Raw genomic sequence first — 20,625 nt, 5'->3', positions numbered from 1 at the left:
AGCTAAGTAACTCGACGTTCAGTGTTCTGAAGGACTCCCTCGCGGCATTGCATCTAGATGAGGCCTGGCTCACCCTCCCCACCTACTACAGTTTCAAAACCGTAGTCAACAAGGCAATCAAACGGACTTCCTTATTAATAGACAAAACAGCCTTCAAAAAAAACAAAAAAAACACGCCTGGGCCGTGATCCAAGGCTTTCAGCGGCTGAAACCCCAACCTGCTAGACCACTTTTCCCAGGAGAAAAAGCACTACTTAACGTTACTGCGGCTGGGGTCATTTCCATCAAAAGACTTGACACCAAAATGGAAATACCCCTGGCAATTCAAGGAATGCCGCTTACGTGGACGAGGGGAAGAGTCTTTCCTACATCTACTATGCATCTGCCCCTCCCTGGCAGAAACACGAAGAACGGTCCTCCGGGAAGCCTTTAGGAAGGAACAAATAAGGTCACGTAGAGTAGCCGTCATTCAATGCATTGGAGGACTATCAATCCAATTGTCCTGTAGAGCCATAAAATTCCTGAAAACCGCAGCAACAGAACTGGAAAGAAATAAAACGTTAACTAACTCAACAAGTTTTAGTATTACCTGTCCAGAAATTCATTTATGTCTTATACTCATCTGTTTTTACTCCAAAATGTATATTTCATATATGGTGGTTGTCCACCCTTTTATGATTTTTTATGAAATCAAATAAAAGTATTTATTCATTCATTCATTCATTCAAACGTTGCTCCTTAATATTAATAGTTTCTATTTAAAACAAATGTTTTGGAGAGGTTAGATCCAAGCCATCCGTAAAGGAGAAATCAAAATCAACAGAATTCTTAAGGCTGTTGGCTGTGCTGTATATAAGCACTGCATCATCTGCGTACAGCAGCAATATAGTGCCCTTCTGGAGAAATCATCCCAACCTCTCAAAGTAGCCTCAAGCTATACACAAAGTGAAGAGAAAGGGATGAGGACACATAACTGACACCACCTATATGAACATCAAAACTATCTAGAGAGCCAGCCCCATTGAATCAAAAGTCCATACAAATGTAGAGAGTCTTTCTTAGTGAACATACATGTACTGGCTAAACTGTTTATCAGATATATCTTGCTCCACTCTCCTAAGACTGAGTCTTAACCCGTACTTGGATTCAGCCAGACTCCCATTCGACTGAGGCTCAGGCCTGAATTTTGGTCAGTAAAATCCTTCTTACCAGTTTTGACAATTCAGTCAACCGAGGAGATTCGCTGGTAATAAGATGGATCTCCTGCATCAACTTCCTTAAACAAAGGGACGATTATCGATTGCGACCAAGAGGTAGGTATAGTAGATTTACAAGCATCATTTAGCAAGTTGGTTTACGAAGGAGCCTAAAAGTCAATGTAATCCTTGTACTGATCCATTGGGATCATGTCAGGACAAGGGCCATTCCCTGCAGGACTAACATTAACTGCCTCTATTGCCCAGTGGAGGTAGAATGATGTTAAGAAAGTTTGCAACTACAAAAATAAAAGTGTGAAATTTATTTTGTCAAATACCTGCATGTTTAACAACCTTGAACGGGCCAACTGTCATAATGTTTCGCTAAGTTATTCAAGTTAAGGAAAGCACATTACGTGATCAGTTGTTTGCCACAACACTGCTTTCATCTATCTTAAAGTTATTGTTTTCCTTCAACATGAATATGATGCTTTCTTTTTATCTGGATATAACAGAGTGCAATAAAAAATGTTTGATTGTGTACTACATTGTATTGTTCTTCAACAGAATAGCACTAAAACCTCACCTGTAACCCTGATGCTTTCTGTCATCTCAATGTCCTCATGGTCCAAGTTGCAGGTATCTTCCTCTTTTATATGTACGGAAAACACTTCTGGAATAACCGCAAATTCTGTTCATTAAAATGAAGAGTCATCATCATCAATAAACCTTATTCGGTCATCAGACCATAAAAGTGCAAAATGCATATATACAGCCCAATAAAATCTAAATATTTAAAAAAATCATCAGTTTACACTTAAAAAGACAAAACAAATACCTTTAAAAACACAAACATTCTGTTAAAATTGTAACTGTAGAATGATTGCCTTAAGCATCTACTAGCTGATCAATTCATATAGCCTAGTATATAAGTACACAGCCTTGTTTGAAGGTTATAACACTAAAATATTGTACGTGAGCTATTGCAATGGTACTACCACTGAGATGGAAACACATAGCAATCGAGGCATGAGTAGTTGCTCAGTTTGCTGCACTCCATAGGGGTTCGAATGAGTTGCGCCGGCAGCGGAACCAAGTGGAGATGTGCTGTAATATGGGCCTATTAGAGGGAATGATAGAATAAGTGATGGAGCAAGGATTCGCACGTTACGCGACTTGCTTGTACTCATGAACCTCGTATAATATTAATAGTCTAATCAAATTGTTTGTCTTACTAATATTGCACATTTTACACTACACGGGGTGTCCCAGTGACGCTTGCCTATGTGTACTAAACCGTAATACTGCTTGCTGCTAAAATGGCCGCTGCTTCGCGGGAATTTAGTCTGCGCATGCGCCGGTCATAATCACGTGATGTGACGCACTTGCAGTTCTGGTGGGAAATGTTTGCTCATACGCAATACTGCTAAAATGGCCGCTTTGTTTTCTCATATGCTTTGTGCTTGCAAAGCTGCTTTTGCAAAGTCGTTCGTTCCGCACTCATCCTAACGCTATAGTTATTATAAAGTAAGGGGTATAGAGTAACTATTCATGGTATACAGGGTATTCAATTTTTCTGTATTTCTAAATTGTTTTCGCTTACTTTTCATGTACTGCATTCTTTGGGGCCTGAGGAACACTCGTGACTCCATCTTGAAAAGTCTTTCTGGTACTAGTCCCGTGATGAGGGAAAGAACCTCATGAGGCAGTGGAACCCAGCCAGCTGGCAGCCAAAGCCAAGATGCTCCTGGGAACCTGAACTACGACCCAGCTGCAGAAGCCGACTTGTACCTAAACTGTTACAATTGTATTTCACTACTGTATACTCTATTGTATTCTGTAAATCTAGTGTCATGAGAAGATAGAACTTAAGGGGTGGGTACGAAAACTGAATATTAAGTCTGGGAAAGTCAAAATCTTAGGTAAATGGTGACCTAATCCCCTCCTTTGTCCAATCAGAACCTGGGGACCCTTTTCACTTGCAACATTAGTGGGTGGTACACCGACCCGAAAACAGTAGAACTAGCCTAGGTTTAGCTAGAGAATTTGACCGGCTTGTCCGAATAGCTGACCTGTCACTGACCCTACAAACTCTATAGGTAATTGATACAGAGGGCTGCGGAGCACTCTGTCCGTAATTTCCACAAACTCAATCGGGGTTTGGGAACCTTAAGTGCTGTCGAAGCACTTTGCTGGGAGATTCGAGAACCCAATCGGGGTTATTGGCAGATTCCTTGCAGAGAGGGAGCAGCGCAGGCGTTGCATCCGAAGCTGCAGGTGTTGGTCGTACCCTTAGACGAATCCGGTCCTGATCCAAATCCTGGGGTTATCCTGTCCTGACTGTCCATGAGCCATACCTGTTCGCCTACCGGCAACCTAAGTCCTTGAGGGTCCTGTTCCCGTTTTCCCAACTGACCCGTGGCCAGGGTTAGTTCTACGATCTGTCCTAGGTAAATATAATCCATGTGGGTGTCCGTCATTCTAATCTTTTTCCTATTGTCTTGAACGAAGTATACATTTACATATGTCATTTAACCTTCTCTCCTTAAATGAGATTTTTCGTGTTTTATTGTTTATTAGCGTGTTCCACTTTTCACCTACCTTTAGTAAATGCTAAAACTGTTTGCGTATAAGGTTGTTCCATTCTTACCCTTCCTATAGAGAATAAGCATATCTGGATAAATCAAATAGTCTGAGTCTCATTTCCTCTGAATCGTTAGTGAGTTTCGAAAGTCTATTTGGATTAGCATGTTCCCTTTCTTTACCCACCTTTAGTGAAATTGTGAAGTTCTGTTTATCTAAAATAGTGTGTTCCTTATTTTTCCCTTCCTTTATTTCTCATGATTCTAAAGGTTTCTTACTCTCATACATAGTTATACAATTTTTATGATTCTCGTGATAGATAGTTTGATTGTCGTGATAGATAGTTTGATTGGTGTAAACCTTTGGCTCATGACACTAGAAGATAATGATGATTAGATAAAGGTCTTGAAAACTTCCCGAGTTTGTGGTTATTTATGAGTACAAAAACATTATTCAACTGTATATGGTATTTTTGTTTTGCTTACTTATCTTCACAGCTAGCTCCCTGATCCATTGTGATCATTAGGTACCCGTAACAGTGGAGTGGTAAGTCGGGTACATTGAAATACAGTAGGAAGGAACTGGGATACTGGTAGTAGAGTGTCAGGTTACCCGATTGATAAATATGGAAGATTGAATTTATGGGTCCAGTGCGTATATATAGTAAATTTGTGATTCGGGTGACCTGCGCGCTGTATCAGTATTTTTCTGGTAGCCAGAGGATGGTTAGGGACTAGTTAAGATAGGTAGGTAGGTTATTTGCTGCTAATTGCAGAAATGTTACTGTTAAAACGTTCGAACGAATTTACAAATGTTTTATTGCTTTGAAAATTATGAAATGTTTTAAGTTGGTTTTCTTGCTACTATATTGATATATGTTCTAACAAACCTCGTTAGTGATTGTTATATGTTTGTCTGGAATTCCCGGGGAATAGAATAGCGAGTGGTGAGGAGAATCCACTTCGCTTTGAGGTCAGTGGCTCGAGGAAAATTAGTGCATGGTTAGGCAGAACTGGAAGCGCTAATTAGGGTTTCTGTATGAATAATTGAATAAATGATAGCAACGAGTTCACTAATGAAACTTCAGTTGTGATATAACCTAGTAAGGGTCACACGAGAAAGGAGTAGTAGGTTCATCGGAGCTTGAGTGATAGCAAAGGAGTTTGCTAGTGAAACTTTAGACTTAGTATATATCCCGGAAAGAGTGGATGAGTCGAAGAAGTAGCAGGTTCTCTAATGCTTGAGTGAAGGGTAGGCAGAAGAGATCTATCCGTAGTGTATGAAAAGTAGACAAAAGAAGTTTACTTGCAGTGAAACAAATCTTTCCTTTCTAGACACTCGATTACAGTGGCAAATGTTTTACGTTGTTATTTAAATAAAGCACTTGCACTTTAAGAAAAGAAATCAAGTTTCCGTTACCTTGTGAAGGAGGGAGTCAGTTGCGGAGCTGCTCTGACGTCACTCTGTGCCGCGCTGGTATTGGTAGAGACAGCGGGTGGTTAGCGGAGCTAGTATTGTAAAGGAGGGGTGAGCGCAGAAGCGTGAGAACTTGTCTCACGAAAAGGCCGCGCACCCATTGGTTAGAAGTATTTTGCAACCACTGTGTTGATTGGTTGTTGAAAAATAAAAAAGACGCATTTGGATAGGGAGTGATTTTGTAAACAAGGTCACTAGTGGGAAAGTATATGTGGCATTCGTATACTACGGAGACTAGACCGGATCCAAGATATCTAGGGTTTGGAAAAGATCAGTGGAAAAGTCGTAGATACGACATTATGTACGGAAACAAGAGGAAAATGACCTTAGTAAGCAGAGTGAAAAATTATTTCAAAAGAGACAAGCCTATCAAAACTAGAGAAGGAGTTGTCATCCCACCACCTAATACTCCCGCATCTTTCATGATGTTTGATAAAGGGTACCACTCTTGTGTATGGTTGGAAAATTGGGTGGAATACACAAAGAATGACGGAATTTTGGCATTCCCGTTAGATGGTACATTTAATAGCAGGATTCTATTCAATTTGAGAACCCGAATGAATGATTTGCATCTCAGACCCAGACTGACACAGTACGAAGCCTTAGAGGAATGGGAGATAGAGGCTTTTGAGAGAGACAAACCCCGAATGGATAAAGGGTTAACCAAATGGTATTCTAAAGTGAAACAAGAAACCCGAGAGAAAAGAATGAAACAATGGAGACAGAATATGATAGTAGAAGGACTGTACCCTATGATGGCACTAGAAGAACCTGGGGGAGGGAAAAAGACAGAAAAGACCAAACATTGGGTGACCAGTGGGGATTCAGATGACGATTATTTGGAGGAATTGTTAATGAATAATCCACCTCCTTATAATGAAGGACCCAGATCCTCAAGTATAGGGGATGCTTGCCAAAGACCCCCTTACCAGGAGGGATCAAGACCAGTAAGTGTAAGAGACGGCTGTCAAATACCTTCTTATCAGGAGATGCCGAGACCTTTAACCACAGGGAATGCATTCCTGAAACCTAACTATGGTGAGGGACCCAGTATGACGCATCCAACTGCCCCGACTTATGCCCCAACCCTGACTCCGCAAATAGTACATGAAACCAATCTGGAAAGAGTACTGCAGGAAAGAGAGCAAGAGGCTATAGCTAAACAGAGAACAGAATTAATTCAGAAAATTTCCCAACTAAATACAAGTCCTGAAGCCTTGACAATTCCAGTAACTATTGGTCCAGTTGTTCCTTTATATGGGGATAAACAGGGGTGTCCAAAGACTCCAATTATTACCCCAGCTGTAGTGCAGCCGAGAAAAGAGGCCTTAATTGTAGATGACCAAGAAAGTGAATGCGAATCTGTGGTTTCCTTGATGGATTTACCGATAAGGGAACCAGAAAGGGGTTCAAGAAAGAAGAACACTCTTTTCAGTTCAGGAGAAGTGCAGGTCGAGTCAGCTTCTGGTACTAGAAGTGCCACTGTAGTGACTCCTGAAGAAATCGAGAGATGGAGTCGAGAATTAGAGAAACCAAATCCTCAATCAAAACCATTAGATATTTACAAATTTAGAATAGAATTGGAAGAATTGATGGCTGGAAATGTGGGGTTAGACAGACTAAATACCTTTTCCGAGGAAGAGTTGCTGTTTATCTGCAAGAGTATCACCCGTAATACCAGGGTGTTCCATGAGAAATTAAAGGACACCGCGCTAGTATGGGAATAGATATTGGGAAATCTAAATCGTTGCAAAAACCCTACAGAGCAGAGTTCTCAGACAAAGATTTGGAAAATATGAATGTGTCAGGGAAAAAGGTACAGATCAGAGAATTATTGAACCTGTTGCAAAAATGGGGAGAATTAGAAAAATGGAAAGCCAGATGGGCAAAGAAAAATGAGGAAATTAGATCAAAACAGATGGCTTCCGAGTATGTCTTAAAAGAAGCAGACAAGGCAGAAAAATTATATCCTATGCGAGAAGTGCCAGGTGGAAAGTATGTGCATGTTCCATGATCCCGACAGGATATTGTGTCCTTTACCAATGACTTCCCGAAATTACGATAAAAACCTGTAGATTGGTACAGGCAGGTAGAAAGGTTTGTGAAGGTACAAAAATGCCTGTGGAAGGATCTGGATGGGTTTTTCGATATTGTAGTCCCTGTAGATTTGTGGACAGAACGTAAAATCGCCATTGATTGGCCTAGTCAGGAATTCCCGAGGGACCCTATTACAGGGGCTCCTTCCGATGAGGTAATGAAAAAATACAACCAAGTGATGTTGCATCTGAAGGGAAAAGTGCCTGCAAATGAAACTGATTGGACCCGAATAGATAGAACTACCCAGGATAGAGATGAAACTATGCATTCTTATTATGAGCGACTGTTACAGGTGTTCAAAACGTACTGCGGCATTGATAACATAGAGATGAAGGACATGACCCATTTCATTTACAGGTTTGTATCAGGTTTAAGACCTGAAATTTCACAATGGATCAAAGACAATAAAATCTGTTGGCAGTCTAAGAAAATTTATGAGGTTTTAAGGTACGCCAAATATTGTGAGGATGAGATGGCTGACAAACGAAAAGCATTGAAGGAAAAGGTCATGTGGGCACAAGTAAAATTAGCAGAACAACAAGAAAAGCAGTTGAGTAAAATGAATAGTAATACCCAAAATCAAGGTTCTGGGGGTGGAGGGAAGCCCAGAGTAAAAATGAGCCGAGAGGAGGCCAAAAAGAAGTTCCCTTGTCACGGGTGGCTTAATTGATGTATATAGAGAAAATAGTGTTGGGGCCAAAACACAAACCTGTTGGACCCCCCCGGTTGAATTTGACAGGATCAGTGACTTGTCCCTGGCCACCCTATCTCACCCTAACGTAGTTATCTGCATCGAGGCGTTCAACTAGTGACAAGATTTCTGGGGGCATCCCCATCTCCTTCAGCACAAGCCAGAGCTTGTTCCTAGGTACAAGGTTAAACACTGACTTCAAGTCTATGAACGCTACATATAGACTACCCTTACCCAATACCACCACCTTCCAGTAGAGGAGAAGAAAAGGGAAGACCTGGTCAATTGTTCTAGTTTTTTTGGGGAAACCTGCTTGTAATGGGGACAAGCTATGGTTGTCAGCCATCCAATCCTGTATCCTCCCTAGGAGGGAGCGGCAAAATACTTTTTGAATGCAATCAATCAGGCTAATGGACCGCTAATTAGACGGATTGCTCTGGTCACCCTTTTTGAAGATGGAGATCACTTAGGCTCCCTTTCAGGAATTGGGGCTCCCCGGCAATGGAGTTAGAAAGTGCCGTTATATATGCTGACCAGTTATCTTTATCAGAACGAAAAAGGTCACCTAGAATCCCATCAGGTCCAGGAGCTTTGGCAGATATAATTGCCTCTATGGAGGCCAGGATTTCCTCCTTGGAGAGAGAAATCCTTGCTGGAGGATAAGATAAATGAGAAGACTATAGCCCTGTGGCGAGGCAGAAGGTATTGGTATATAGAGCACCAAAGTGTTCTTGCCAGGAATTAGCTGCGCTGTTATTGGCTAAAGGGTGATGGTTTTCAAGGTTGCACCTCCCAACGAGAGACCAGAATTTCCTAGTGTCTGAATGGGAGCAAGCTTCCCCAGTTGTCTCCCCTTCTTCTCATCCCAATCTTGCTTGGTCCTAGCTAGGGATAGTTTATATGGCCTCCTTGGATCGCGCACTAGGGACATGTTCCCAAGTCTGATGGTTATGGCCAATCTTCTCCTTAGTGACCTGTGTTCCTGTGTGAACAATGGGTTCACATTATTATTTCACTTTGTTTGAAACTAGGATGGTGGGAGTGGTCAACAAGGTTTCGGACTAGGTGTTCAAAATACTTTGCATGAAGGGTGCTAATGTTCTCTGTTGAACTCGATTCATCTCCTAGAGACTGAATCACAGCCATATGGACCTCAATATCCCGCTTTATGATGTTGAGTTTAGACTCATCCCACATAACCATTGACCATTTAAGGCGGCGTTTATCATTCATAGGTATTACCTCTTTAGTAATCATTTTACTCTTTACGGCACTCCCTTGTTCACACCAGGGGTATACCAGCCCCAAATTTAGCGGATCACGGTCACTATCACATTTTTTAACTATAGTCATATCAATTACTGTTGGCCATAGTCTGAGGTCCACAAGAATGTAATCAATGAGACTAGCACCAGTTGGGCCACTAAAGGTCAGCTCCCCTCCTCTGTCTGAAAGTGTTCTTCCATTCACGGCCCACAGCCTGCATTCTAAAGTCAATGCATTCATTTGTAATGCGGAATGTGACCACTTCTTTATTGGTGGGAGATCATGCGATGGAACTGACCATCTTTTATCCTCCTCATTGACATCTTGGATATCCTCCCTGTCTAGGGGCTCAAAAGTTACATTGAAATCGCCACCTATGATTAGTGGGTGGGCCGGCCACCTCATATCCAGCAGCTCGTCTAGGGTTTGTAAAGTGAGGAATTTGCCTCCTCTAGTGCTTCTCGCATAGACATTATAAATGTCTATAGTCTTGCCTAATCTACCCCTTAGCCTGACTGCTAGGATATCTGGGCTATTAGTAGGAAGGTCTTTAATAGCACAATTTAGAGCAATGCTGATCAAAGTCAGTATTCCTCCTGATGGCCGGCCCCGTTTTGGTGCTAGTGCTGGTTTGTGAAGTGTCACAAATCCTGGCACAAACATGGGTGTTAAGCTCCAGGTTTCTTGCAATATGCAGATGTCATGCGTGTTAGTAAGCTCGGTCCACTGGAGTAGGCATAGCTTACTCCTTAAATCAGCCACATTCCATGAGACCAATTTAAGCTGGTGGGGACCTGCAAATTGTGGCGTTCGGAGTGGGCATAGACATCCGGAGTCCCATCTTCCTGGTACAGCATATGTCTGCAGGTGGCAATATTTATAATATAGTTGGCAGCTCCCTCGCCTGGATGAATCTGTAGAGTATAGTTGGTAGGTTGTAACACCCCTCTTAGGTTTGCTGATGGTAGTATCTGACTAGATGGTCGAGGACCTATTATTATGTCATGGCCAGGGGGCGCTAGCTACGGTATGTAGGAGTATGGGGCCTGGTTGTAGTCAGTCGTTTTCGGCCACAGGAGATGATAGCTATCACCTTCTAGATGACAGGTTGGAGGTAGGAGGGTGTTGATTGCAATCTGCCGCTTGAACTGGATGTTCGACTTTGGTGGAGGGCATGTCCTGGTTTCTACGGCAATTAGATTCTACAGTATACTTTCATCAGCTAGTGATAGTTCTATTGCATCTACTGGGCTGTTAGCCAGAACACATCTCCTGGCTCTCAGGATGTCACCCCTTATCACGGACCTGCACCCCCTTATGTGCCTAATCCAATGAATGGATTTGTTCTTAAGAGACTCCTCATTCTCGTATTTTGCAGAGTTTCCAGCTTTGGGGACATTTGTCGTATAGATTATGTGGTGTTGAGAGAAGGGCAGGTTTAGCTGGGGTCTTGGTTGATTGAGTGTCTCACTCACCCTCACTATTCTAGGGGGAGGTGGTCGATATGCAGGTGCCCTCATGTTTGCCACGAGTCCTTCCTTGGCCCCCATGACCCCCTCTGCTCGTTACGCCCTTGGTGGTGTTTTGCTGTAATGACCTGTGCTACTTGCCGATGGTATGATGGTAGCGGATGGAGCTGTGTGCAAGGTTTGTTTCCAGTTAGCAGCTGCCCTCTGAGATTCTACAGCTGGTGAGATTTCTAAGCTGCACAGTCTTTCTACTCTGTCAAGCAGCTTATGGATGAGCCCAGTGAGAGTACCTATTGTGGCTTAGAGAGCAATAATTTCCATATTTAGGTCGATTTTTAAGGTAGGGGTTTCGTGGTCAACTATCTCTCCACCCCCAGCTCAACAGGTGTTGTCTGCCCTAATGTCCTACCTGTCCTCCTCTTCCCTTGGGATAATGACGGTTTCTGATGGGTCCGGAGAATCTAAGACAGGTAGAAATCTTTTGCTGAATGGAAAATCTGCAGTGGACACGGGCGCATCTCTGCCTGTGCTACGCAAATTTTTGAGTGGCGTGTCAGAGGCCTCAAGAGTGGTTTCCTGCTAATTAGCTTTTTAAACCTACTTGGAATACGCCCAGATTTAGTAGGGCCAACACATACAGAAATGGCCTTTGGATTGGGTGCACTATTGGTGGCAGTCGGATCAAAGAGTTCCTCACACTCAGTCAAAAAATCGTCAATTTGGTCAAGCACGCCAGTTCCCTACGTGGGCTTAGGGCTTTTTTTCTGTTTTCGTCAATCTCTTATGGACTCCTCCCACCCCGCCCTTTGCTATTTTTCTCTTCTCTATTCCACCCCAGTGACAAGAAGACAGAGAAAGAAAGGCCACTAACAGGGGTGAGGTGTAAAATTCCTGTTACGCTTCGTGAGGCCAGCGGGTGTATCTTGTTGTGGACTTCTTGCCCCAGGAGACAGCCAGTGTGAGTCCCAGCCCTCCCTCACCACCGGCAAGCGCTATATAACAACTTGCACCACCCGCTTCGCAGGTGATGCTTCGTCAGGCCAGCAGGTGTATCTTGTTGTGGACTTCTTGCCCCAGGAGACAGCGGAGAAGCCAGCGTGAGTCGCAGCCCCTCCCTCACCACCGGCAAGCGTTATATAACAACTCGCGCCACCTGCTTTGCGGGACGCGCGCGGGGCGAAGCCCAGGCCTAGGGCGGGCCCGTCTGCGCCCGTCCGGGACCGTTCGAGGCCGGGCTGGCCCAACATCCATTCGATTTCACCACCCCGCAAACAGCTGGACCCTTTAGTGGTGAGTGGGATACCTTTTGAATACTTATTGAACGTTTGGGGCAAACAGCATTATGGTTAAACGGAATACATGCACTGTAGCAAGATCCATAGAGACGTTGCTGGAGAGGGCTATGGATTTAGTCAGCACTGAAATCGAGCTGACCGAAAGGCTGTCCCTAGGCTCCATAAAATCCCACCTTTCAGTAAAAACTGAGATTAGCGATGCACAAACAATGGTATTCGGTGAGGATGACCTCCGTGCACATCCATTTACTGGAGAGAACATATTGAACGTGGAGGGCCTGGTCATACAGGAGTAATAGCAGATCCAGATCTTGTACTGTAAGTAGCCCGAATGATGCACTAGCTCTGGCTACTCCGGCCATATCCCTTAACCCAGAAGTAGGAGGGGCGAAAAGGAAAAGGAAGGCAGTGAAGCCAGTCTACTCCAAACGGAAACAACCACATGCCAGAATTCAACATTAAACAACTGGGTTAAGGGCTCAAAGGCCGCCGCAGATCCAATACCCAATAATGACGCAATCAACCAAGTCTCATTGGACATTTCAAGTAACTCTGCACATACCCAGATGGAATCCATACAGACTGCCTTTTCTAATTTTACACTCGGGGACACTGCTATGGACATTATCATTGATACATTGTATGATCGTGTTAAGGGGCTTGTAGATTACATTTTTTAAGGCTATGGAAGCGTTTAGATCGCTTGGAATCTTTAATTACCAAGGTAAAGGCATCTTGTATGGAATCCAAACAACCATCTCAAGAGGCTAGTTCCCGGAAAATTTAGCCCTGAGCGGGCAACTAGCGCCTCAAACTGCAAAACCGCCACCTAATAGTAAAACTAAAAAACTCTACAGTCTCTAAAAATCACAGTGGATCTGCCAATACCCAAAATATAACCCCCAGTGACGCCCTCGCTGGCCCGACACTTCTCCCTGTGGGGACGTGGAGCCTAATAAGGATGTTTTAAATCTAACCCCTGCCTCTTGTCCGTATGTTTTGATTCTTGCAGGGGTATCCCTATTAAAGAAAAATAAATCAGAATCCTGGAACCAATTACGGAACAAATGTATGGATTGGTTGGCGAAATATAAAGGGTATAGGATATCTGATATAGAGGAAATCATAATGGCACAAAGAGTGGGATGGGTGGGACCAGCAGAAAAAATCATAAGGGACGATTGTATTGTCATAAATTTTCGTCGCCCAGGCACTGTTAGATCTATACTGAATATCAGAGAGACTAATTGCCCCTTACCCACAAATATTTGTGTATTACCTCTTGGTTTCTTTTATAGACCATCGCTTACACAATGCCCATTCACTAGCCCACCCTTCCAGCTGATAAACAGGTCCTCTGCCATTTCCGATCTAGATACTCTTGATTGACCTTTACCCCAATCCCAACCAACTGACTCTGCTCTTATCATTTCCCATGGAGATTCTTATAACTAATATTGATAATGGGGTGTAAATTATCACTTTAGATGATCGTTCTGACCCATCCTTATTACGGATGCTGAGCTGGAATGTGTCCGGTTTGGCCTCTAAATTAAATATTGAAGAATGGGTTAACATGATCAATCAATTTGACATTCTTATGCTCCAGGAGACCTGGGCAACTAAAGAGTTATACCTTGAAGGATATGAGTGTTTCAATATTATATCTCCTCATCCTAAGCATGGCAGACCTTCGGGTGGTTTATCGATTTGGGTCAGTATTATTTCAGGCAGTGGAGTGAAATCAATCCCCACCAATAATGCTAACTTCCAAGTACTGGTCTACACACGGGGTATCTCTATCTGTTTTATTAATTTTTATAATAATGATTTTTTACCTTCACCTAATGTTAATTTTGTTAATCTTTTTGATTTTATTTCGGGCATGGATAACTTGCTGGAAAAATATAACCCGGTAGGGATATGTCTGGGTGGTGACTTTAACACAACAATAGCAGGGGGAAATATTGTGAGCCCCACCAAACATACCTCAGTTAATCCTTGCAAGAGAGGATATGAATTAATATCTCTTTTATCAAATAGTAGTTTTTTAAATGTCATGGATATCACAGCTGTAAATAACAAGGATAACCTAATACCTACTTATAGAGGTTCCGGACGAGCGTCAACTATAGATTATGTTTTTATATCTGCTCAGTTGGAAGATCATTTAGTTTCAGCAGAGGTCAGGGCATCAACTTTTGGGGACCGCATTCCTATCTTAGTTTCTTTTAGGGCAGCTCCTAGACCCAAAATTAGAAAGGAGCCAGGGTCTGGTAATGTAGTCATCTCTACTGACAATCTAAGAGTTAAATGGAAGGGTATGGACTGCACGAAGGTGTTCCAACAGATGGCACAAACGTATCCATCATTTTGTGAGACTTGTCTGACATTTGCAGATTCTAACCCCCAGTGGCAGTATCTGCTTTCACCTTATTATGTGCAGGCATCAAAGAATTAATCTCTAGACCCATAGCCATATCTACATCTGACCCTAGGTGGTTTGCTAATATCTGTTCCAGAGCTAATAGGGAACTCAGAGCTGCCCTGTCAGTTTCCCCCAGAGACCCTGACCTTATCAGAGTACTAAGGCATAAGCGGAGCGTGGGTAGCTCATTTTTCAAAAATATATGCCTCATCATTTCAATATGAAGACATCCTTGAAAATTATAATCCTGTCCAAATTCCAATATCTCTGACAGAAGTTGAGGGTGCAATAGACCAGAGCTTGGGAAATAAAGCCCCAGGCCCGGATGGGCTTCCAATAGACCGTATAAAAATCCAGGCCAGAGTTTTGGGCCCCTTTGCTACTTAATGTTTTTAACAATTTAACAACAACAAAGATTCCAAACACCTGGTCCACATCGGTTATTGTCCCCATCTTCAAAAAGGGAGATAGATCTAAACCAATTCGTTATAGACCAATCTCCCTCATAGATCATACTCTTAAGATATTGGGGAGAGTTTTATTTAATAAGATCAGAACCTGGGCAGAGAATGCAAACATATTAAATAAATGCCAGTTGGGTTTCCGAAGTCATCTTGGAACGGTGAAACAGTGTCTGAATCTCAATTTAAATATAGGGAAGTATACCATCTCCCGAAACAGTCCCCTTTACCTGGCATTTATGGACCTTACATCCGCTTTCAATTTTGTTAATCAATCCAGGCTCTGGCAATGCCTCTTAGATTATGGGTTGGACAAAGATATGGTGTACTTTTTAGCATATTTGCACAGGGACCTCAGGGCTCGGGTGAGAATAAGCAAGGACTGGGCAGTTTCAGGGGACATAGTAGTAGGTAGAGGCGTCAGACAAGGGTGCGTCCTTGCCCCACTTTTATTTATTTTATACTAGCTTACCCGTCGTGCGTTGCTGCGATCTCAGAAGAAAAGAAATTCAAGGAAACTTGTTATGATAACATTCAATTTACATTGTGTCATTTTTATTGAAACGTATTCATTTTAAAATGGAAAACATTTCAAAGTGTTGTTTTAATTCTATTTATTTAGGCGAGTGCTTGTGGATACACAATATTTTTTGTTTTTCCGTCTGGTGCGTACACGAATAAATCAGGTTTTCGGACGCGTGAGCTGGCCACATACAGTTGTCCATGTGAGAAGCACAGATTCTCCAAATTGAGTCCACACACTTGAAGCGATTGTCCTTGTGCTTTGTTGATGGTCATTGCAAAAGCGAGTCGCACCGGAAACTGTAAACGTTTGAATTCAAATGGCATATCTGTTGGGATCATTGGAATATGTGGCAACAGTACATCTTCCCCCTTGAATTTCCCATTCAAAATTGTAGCTTCGATGACATTGTTAATCATCTTTTTCACGAAAGTCTTGTACCGTTGCAAAGTCGTGGTGGATTGATGTTTCCGAGAAGAATGATAGGCACGCCAATTTTCAATGTCAAAATGTGCGGTGGCATACCGGGCAAATCCAGTGAAGTCAAGAGTTCCGTTGGGTAATTGACAACTTTGTCTTGATTCATCACAGTATCGATGGACTTATACGCTGTCGCTTCGCATGGTATTCCGTTTTGAATGCTGAAATTGATGGCATTTACATTGTTGATCGTAGCTGCTAATATAGCACGTGCACTGAGCCACTGATGATTTTTATAATTCCGCACGATATTCGAAAGATTATGAGGGCCATGGGGGGGGGGGGCGATATTTAAAACATTTTATGCGAAACAACTTCCCAAAGTTTCATGGTGATTGGATGAATGGTGTAGTAATGCATAAAGGACAAACAGACTAACAGACAGACATACATTCGTTTTTATATAAATAGATATTAATGAGTTACATAATGTCCTGTCCAACCAAACAACAGTTGTCCCAACAATCAATGGAAATAAACCGCCCTCCCTCAGTAGCGGTCGGCAGTAGGTGTTTCTGTAGGGCGGTGACGTGGGCAGGCGGAGGGGCAGGGTGGGGGGTAGTAATGTATGGATTACGGAGTTTTACAAGTAAGTAAACATTTAAATAAATAAAACGAATTTCGTTGCGCGCACTGCATCACCAAATGTGATGCAGTGCACGCAACGAAATTCGTTTTATTTATTTAAATGTTTACTTACTCTTAAAACTCCAAATTTTTACAAGCAATAAACTCAGTTATAAGCCTCCCCCAACCAAAAAGAACAGAGGTGGTACTGTCCTTACTTAAAATCTATAGGACACAATGTGTACCAGTCATGACTTACGGGGCTGAAATCTGGGGCTATATAAACCTGAAAAGTGCCCAGGCTGAAGAAAATAGATTCTGTTGGAGAATTTTAGGTTTACCGATTTCATCATCCACTTTTATCTGTCATAATGAGCTAAGATTACCCTCTTTGGAGGACTATTATCAGACCCCACCCTGCCTTGTTTTGGCTAAAAGTTTGGCAACATCCAGCAGCCACATTAACAAGGGAAATGTTGGCTGATTGCCTAAAATGTGACAGGGGTGGTGACATACCGTGGATTGCGGAAGTATGGGCAAATTTGACAGCTGTTCTCCTTAGCCACATTTTTTATAACCCCGACCAATTAGATAGCATCAATGGAAAGACTATCGTAAAATATTATATAAACATTACGGGGACATAAGACATACCCAGGGGTTGTATGACGATCCATCGTAAACACTCACATCGCATGCCCTTACATCGCAATTATCCCACCGCTAGTGCTCTTACATCGTGACTAATCGCATCGCATACCATTAGGTCGCATTGGTATAGGCATGCATGTGAATTACCGTAACATCGCATACAGACACCCCGCATGGTATTACATAGCAATTTACCCTCCGACCTCAACCCTAAAGCCTAAAACAGCCCCTATACTGAAAGTAGCCCTAAGCCCTAATGCACGCGACGTACCTGACCCTAAACCCTAAACCTTAAACCTTGCACCCTACAATACGGCACGCTAACCCTTCCCTAACCCCTAAGCCCTAAACAGTAATACAAGCCTACACTCTGACCTCAACCCTAAAGCCTAAAACAGCCCCTATACTGAAAGTAGCCCTAAGCCCTAAAGCAACCCTAAAAACAGCACCCATTCTCTAAGTAGCCCTAATAGCCCTAACGCCACCCCAAAACAGCACCCATTTCCTAAGTAGCCCCAACGCCACCCCAAAACTGCACCCATTCCGTAATTAGCCCTAGAAGCCCTAACGCCACCCCAAAACAGCACCCATTTCCTAATTAGCCCTAGTAGCCCTAACGCCACCCCAAAAGAGCACCCATTTCCTAAGTAGCCCTAACCCCAAAACAGCACCTCCTTACCTGTTTCGCCATTGCTCCCGCTTTGTCTCCCTCTCGTCTGTGTTCCGTTGTGAATGCATGCGTTCTAAATGCGCATGCGACGTAATGGCGTGCACAGACCACGCACGCGACGTACCGTCGCGTGCGTTGTAGGTGCACGCGATGTAAACGCATGCGCTGTAATGCATGCGCTGACTTGGTTGTTTCCCATACCCAGGAGTCTAGTAAAGTATCCATGGGACAATACATAACAATGGCAGAAGAAGGAGGACCTCCATCCTGTTTACCTGCAAGTTATTTGTTAAAAGATACTACTCGCTGGGAGCGAAGCCTTCTTTTTCGCCTTAGATCGGGTACAATAAAATATTTGTTGAGTTTCCCCTTAGGATATTAACCCAATATTGATGATCTGGCTTGCCCATGTGGCAATATAGGAAAACAGTCCATGCTGCATTTTTTGTTTTTCTGTACCTTTTATCAAAAATATAGTATGCAGTTATTGATACTGTTTTTTAGGTCAAAGGCGATAACGGATTTTAAGGTTGCCTATAAAATAATTCTGCAGGTTAAAAATGTTGATTTAATATACCGAGTATGCACCTTTTTAAAAATGGCTATCCGTTCACGCTCTTCCATGAATCCTTGAATGTTGGACTAGGTTGCACTTTATATATACCTCTGGATTGTACTTTTAAATAGGGGAATATGTAATACATTTAATATGAGTGCGCATAGAGTACTTTATTTACAATTTTTCCTTGTTTTTGTATATTGGCACTTCTACACAATGCTGCTGTTTGTAATTTTAATGTCATTTATTAATTTGCCTACTCCTTGCATATTTGCACATTGCACCTCCCACTTTAGTATTGAAGTTGCAATTGGCTTTGTGAACTTTTAATTTGCACATTGCACTCTGGCACTTTAGTATTGAAGCTGCAATTAGCTATGTGACTTATTAATTTATTTTCTCCCTGCATATTCGCACATTGCCCGTTGGCACTTTAGTATTGAAGTTGCAATTGGTCATGCGATTTATTAATTTGCCTGCCCCCTGCATATTTGCACATTGCACCCTGGCACTTTAGTATTGAAGTTGCAATTGGTTATGCGTGATATCCTTGTAATATTTGATTGATTAGTTGTAGAATTAAATCTTGTTTTAAAATTTTATTGATGAAGGATTATGTAACTGACAATGAGAAATGCTTAAACGATAAGCTTGTAATATAATCAATGTTTAGTCACAACCTTCTTATTAACGAAGGATTATGTGAAATGTATGTACTTTTATGGATAATACATATCCGAATAAAGATCAAGATTGATTGATTGATTGAAAATTCCTGTTATCACCCTAAGGAGCACACAGTACCTCAAGTACTGAAATGTCAACGATCCACTGGAGCAAGATTTTAGGGAGTGGCCCAGCCCGGCCTCTTCCGGGCCCGACCTTTCCCCAAGCTTCGCACAGGACCTGACAACGCCTCCCCCTCACCATCAGAGCCGTGGGCAGTTGCATCCTGGGACATGGAGTCCCATCAGGGTGTGGTAAGCAGGCAGATAGGGCCAGGCAGCAGCAATGTGCCCCGCGCCGCGGGGGGAGAGGAAGCACTTTTGAGCGCGGAGACGACGCCTCCCTCGCAGCTTCAGCGTCATGGGTAGTTGCACCCTTGGACATGGAGGTCCACGAGGGTGTGGAAAGCAGGCAGATAGGGCCCCCAGCAGCAGCAATGGGTTCCTTTAGGGTTCATAACAAATGTTTAATTTTCATCTGTGATGTATACTGATTCACATCTTACAAATACACAAAAACGTTATGTCCGTGGAAGGCAGGGCCTGAAATGACTTCCAACACCAAACAATTAGGTTAGAGTACATTGACAAAAGTCTGGAGTTGAGCCGTATCTGCCTGCAGCGATGACATGACTATTTTGAGGTCTTTCACTTTATCATCCATTTTACGTAAGTCCGCTCACAGAAGGGATACCTCAATGCTTGCGGAGTCGAGGGAGGATCGCACTCCTCTAATAGCTTCCTTGACATCGCGCAGGGTAGGCTCCGACGGCGGTCCCGGATCTTTCCGCGACTCTGGCGCTTCCATTTGCTGTGCTTCACGATCTTCCACTGACTTATTCCAGGAGAATTTAATGAGCTTGTTGTGTGCATTTGCTTTCGGTCCCCTGCCCGGTACCATGTCAGGGCTATGATGCGCACGAGGGGGTATCAGGTCCGGGCACAGTCTAGGTAGTCCCCCGGCACCTACCCAGCGAGAATGCTGTTCCCACCAGTGGCCTGTCGAGTTTCCCAAGGACCGATCTCCAAGAAACCACACTATTGAGGCGCCCCCGCAACGGGACGATGATCCGGGCCTGCCTGGGAGCCCGGCGGCATCTGCACCCTTTCCGTGCAATAGGGCACAACGGTTAACGCACCGGTAAGCGGGTCGTGGTGCTCCCACCTGGGCCGCCTGAATAGGGTCCCCTTAATCTTATGGCAACAGTCGATCCCGAAGCTTGCATGTCTTCCTCTGTCTTAGTGTCAGCTTTGACCTCAAGTGGGTCTGGAGTTTCTCCAGGAGTGTGTCCGCCATTCCGGGGCCCTCTCAGGGCTCTAGGTATGGGGAGAGGCAGGTTGTCAGTACTTGTGTGTGTGGCCCACTATCACCACCAGCAGCCTTGGGTGCAGTCTATTCATCCTTCGGCCGCTTGAAGGTTTTGCCGGTGTCACAGTCCCTCAGTTCCCAGTCGGCGCATAGAGCGTTGCCTCAGGCATCAAACAAGG

General features: G+C 43.3%; 1 protein-coding gene across 3 annotated transcripts in view; it reads right to left on the bottom strand.

Moving 5' to 3' along the window:
* LOC144823531 (zinc finger protein 425-like) overlaps window positions 1-20,625 on the bottom strand; it is a 127,426-nt gene that overhangs the window by 53,425 nt on the left and 53,376 nt on the right. For 2 of the 3 annotated variants that reach the window (XM_078682122.1, XM_078682124.1), the window contains one exon: window positions 1,783-1,887. In XM_078682122.1, coding sequence (XP_078538248.1) covers window positions 1,783-1,887 — 105 coding nt within the window. The remainder of the gene's footprint in view (window positions 1-1,782; window positions 1,888-20,625) is intronic. The other variant, XM_078682123.1, reaches the window with a different exon arrangement.

The sequence above is a fragment of the Lissotriton helveticus genome, chromosome 3_1, assembly GCF_964261635.1.
Source record: "Lissotriton helveticus chromosome 3_1, aLisHel1.1, whole genome shotgun sequence".
NCBI lineage: Eukaryota > Metazoa > Chordata > Amphibia > Caudata > Salamandridae > Lissotriton > Lissotriton helveticus.
This window is presented reverse-complemented; position numbering and strand designations above follow the sequence as displayed.